At 31.6% G+C, this 3,501-nt stretch overlaps 1 protein-coding gene across 1 annotated transcript; it reads left to right on the forward strand.

Annotated features, from left to right (window-relative positions):
- Window positions 1-6: 6 nt before the first annotated feature.
- LOC126493495 (olfactory receptor 145-like) lies at window positions 7-681 on the forward strand (the record flags this gene model as incomplete). The annotated part of the gene is made up of 1 exon (XM_050130513.1): window positions 7-681. A coding segment is annotated over one exon (675 nt), but the record flags the coding sequence as incomplete, so codon positions are not given.
- Window positions 682-3,501: the final 2,820 nt, after the last annotated feature.

Genomic DNA, 3,501 nt, shown 5'->3' on the forward strand with positions numbered 1-3,501 from the left:
TTTATATTAAGGAAAAATGTAATTACATACACAGAATGTATGACCCAACTCTATTTCTTTATGTTCTTTGCTACTTCTGAGTGCTATGTGTTGACTTCAATGGCCTATGATCGCTACATGGCCATCTGTAATCCATTGTTGTATAATGTTGTCATGTCTCCTAAACTATGTTTGATACTTTTATTTGGTTCCTACATTATTGCATTTTCTAGTGCTGTGGCTCACACTGCATGCATGATGAAACTGACCTTCTGTGATGCCAACACCATCAACCACTACTTCTGTGATATTCCTCCTTTGCTCCAACTGTCCTGTACAAGCATATATGCCAACAAGCTTGTAGTATTTGTTGTTGGGAGCATCCATGTAATTGTTCCTACTTCAACTATCTTTACCTCCTATGGTTTTATCATCTCTAGTATCTTCCGCATCAGTTACTCTGAGGGCAGGTCCAAAGCCTTCAGCACGTGCAGCTCTCACATCCTTGCTGTTTCTCTGTTCTTTGGTTCAGCTACGCTCGTGTATTTCAAACCCTCCTCATCTGGGTCTATGAATGAAGGAAAAATCTATTCTGTCCTTTACACCAATGTGGTCCCCATGATGAATCCCTTAATCTACAGCTTAAGGAACAAAGATATTAAAGTTGCCTTTAGGAAAACCATAAGCAGCAGGAACATTTGACCGGTCAAGTTGTATTTAATTTCTTATTCTGGGCACAGAAATTGTTTCTACTTATGGGCAATATTTCAGATGTAGAATTTACCTCTTTTTTTTTTCTTTTCTAGACAATATGCTACCTTTTTTTCCAGTTTTTGAACAGCCAGAGACTCTTGGAATAATTATGAATTCTAGGCTGTTTTGTATCATAAAAAGAAATTTGAGTCTTTTAAATTTGGTTTAATATTGTGACAGCTTGTCTTCTTAATTCTTTGTCATTTTTTTCCATTTTATGTTGTATTTCTTATTTAAAATAATTACATAAAACAACTTATTCATTTTCCTCCAGTCATTGCAAGCTTATATTTTTAATAAAAAAAAAAAAAAAAGAATAAAAAATTAAAAAAAAAAAAAAAAAAAATAAAAAAAATTAAAAAAAAAAAAAGGGAAAAAAAATTAAAAAATAATTAATTAAAAAATTAAATAAAAAAAAAAAATAAAAAAATAAAAAAAATTATTTCATTGGCAAGCAACATATCCCTTCAACTGACAATGTGATCATTAAGATTTATTGGTGACCAATAGCTTAATGAAAGTTTATAATTTCGCCTTTTCAAGCAAGATAATTTTTTTGCAATAAGAAGTTTAGTTCATATGCAAAATTAAAAATGGAAAAATTTCAATGTTTTAAGGGTCTAGTGATTCAAGAAAAGATCTAGAAAGAAAGGGTGCCAATCACAGGCTTTAAGCGATAAGGTACAAAGACAGATAATGAGTAAATAGGAGACTATTCCTGCTAAGAATCATGGAGAGTTTCTGAAAATCATGTTATTTTTAAATCTTAACTTTCTTAAGTAGAGCATTGCAAATATTTACCTTACTTTTTTCATTTTACATTATTCTCAACACCAACAATGACAGTACATTAATAGTATTTTAAGTGATGGTGATTGTTTTATATAGAAATGGAGACAGAATGCATTTGTTGATTTCAAGTAGAGTGAAAACAGGTAAGTCAAGGAATAGAATGAGAGGTTATTAAGACACAAAATAGGAAAAAATACTTGAGACAGTAAAGGGTAGGCAAATGAAAACTCTTTGTATGGATTTTTTTTCTATTTTTGGAACTTTCTTGAAATATTGAGTACTGAAACATCTCTCTGGATAAGTTAAAAAGCTTAAGATAGTTGACAGAAAGAAAAGTTTAACGTGAAGGAAGATCAATAGACAAATAAATTGTTTCATTGTGGTTGATTTTATATGGGATTCCCATATGGAATTTCTCTACAAGATACCCAATATATGACAAAATGGATTGTGCAGATATTATTTCCAAATATCTTATGAAGAGCTCGATTTTTCTCTTCTGTGTGAATCAATGTGAGTAGATAGTGTTTATAGTCAAACACCATTTTTAAATTATCACCTGAAATGTTAAAAACTGCAATAACTATTGCAAGATTTTCCATTCTAAATAGAGGTTGTTCTACACAGTGTGTGGGAGGGGAGTAGAAATTGTGATTATTAAAAAAAAACTTTCTCTATCTAAGGGGAATGATTCCATCTCATATATCAATGAAGCATCATAAACAGAAATAAAACATGCACATGGTTCATATAGATGCCTATGACATCAGGCAGACATGAATGTACTCTTCTGTAGGATAGACATTTGTCACTGTTTATTGAGGTGAGCTGTCGCAGGACTTGTCAGGAATAAACAAATAGGATATTTTGTACTTTTCACTTTTTCTTTTTCCTTCCTTGGCCAATGTGCTGATAACAAAACTTCACATAGTTTTGAAATTATAAACCTAAGGGAAGAAAGCCAGGAAATTATTTCAAAATAGTCACAATAAGAGACTGGTCCCCAGAACAATCATCAAAACACATGTGTAACCCTGCTTGATGGAGAAAGCACTCTGTTGATATGGGATTCCCCTCTGTATGTGGTGAANTTTTTTTTTAATCATTGTTTCTATGATCTAGAGAGTAATCTTTAGTCAGACATGTAGCTGGAATATATTCTGTGGTGTGTCTCTAAAAGATTAAAAGTTTATTTTATTCTATGGATGTTTTTTATTTCTTGAGATCCTATTTACCAATTGCTATCTTATATCCTCTGCTACTAAAATTCCATTCAGAAATCCTTGCCGGTGTCTACACATTGAAACATTCATTCTCCCTTGTTTTTCTCCATCAGTTTCATGATATCAAGTCTTAAGTTGAAGTCTGTGATGAACTTGAGTTAATATGTTTGTAAAGAGAAAAAAAATAATCTAGTTTTATTCTTTTACTATGTGGTTTTACTAGCACTATTTGTTTCAGTGTATTTTTCATTTGCATAAATATTTTCCTTTGCATAAAGGAAGACAACTGTTGGTTAATTTTTTGTTCTGAAACTTTATTGATACCGTTATCAGCTCTAAGAGACTCGCTGTGGGCTCTTTAGGTTGTCTTATCTTTGAAGTATCATTTACCAGGTATAGTTGACTTAAATACCTTTTATTAACATGATTTTACTTTAGTTTACCTCTTGACTTATTGATATTCCTAAAATTTAAAAATTATATTAAACAGGAGGAATCTCATTGAGTATCTGAGTGGAAATGCTTTAATTTTTTCTCCATTTAGCATTGTGTTGACTACAGACTGGTCATATGCAGATGTTGTTATGGTGCGGCATGGTCTATCTATTCTTTGCCTTTCATGACTTTGTTGTGGAGGTACTTTGCTTTTTGTCAAAAGTGTTTTCGGTATATCTGAAGGTGATCATCTGATTTCTATTTGTATTGATTACGTTTTTAATTTTCTAAGTTCAACCAACCATGTCCACATCTTTGG

Source organism: Alexandromys fortis, unplaced genomic scaffold (assembly GCF_014885135.2).
Source record: "Alexandromys fortis isolate MF-2015 unplaced genomic scaffold, M_Fortis_MF-2015_v1.1 scaffold_335, whole genome shotgun sequence".
Lineage (NCBI taxonomy): Eukaryota > Metazoa > Chordata > Mammalia > Rodentia > Cricetidae > Alexandromys > Alexandromys fortis.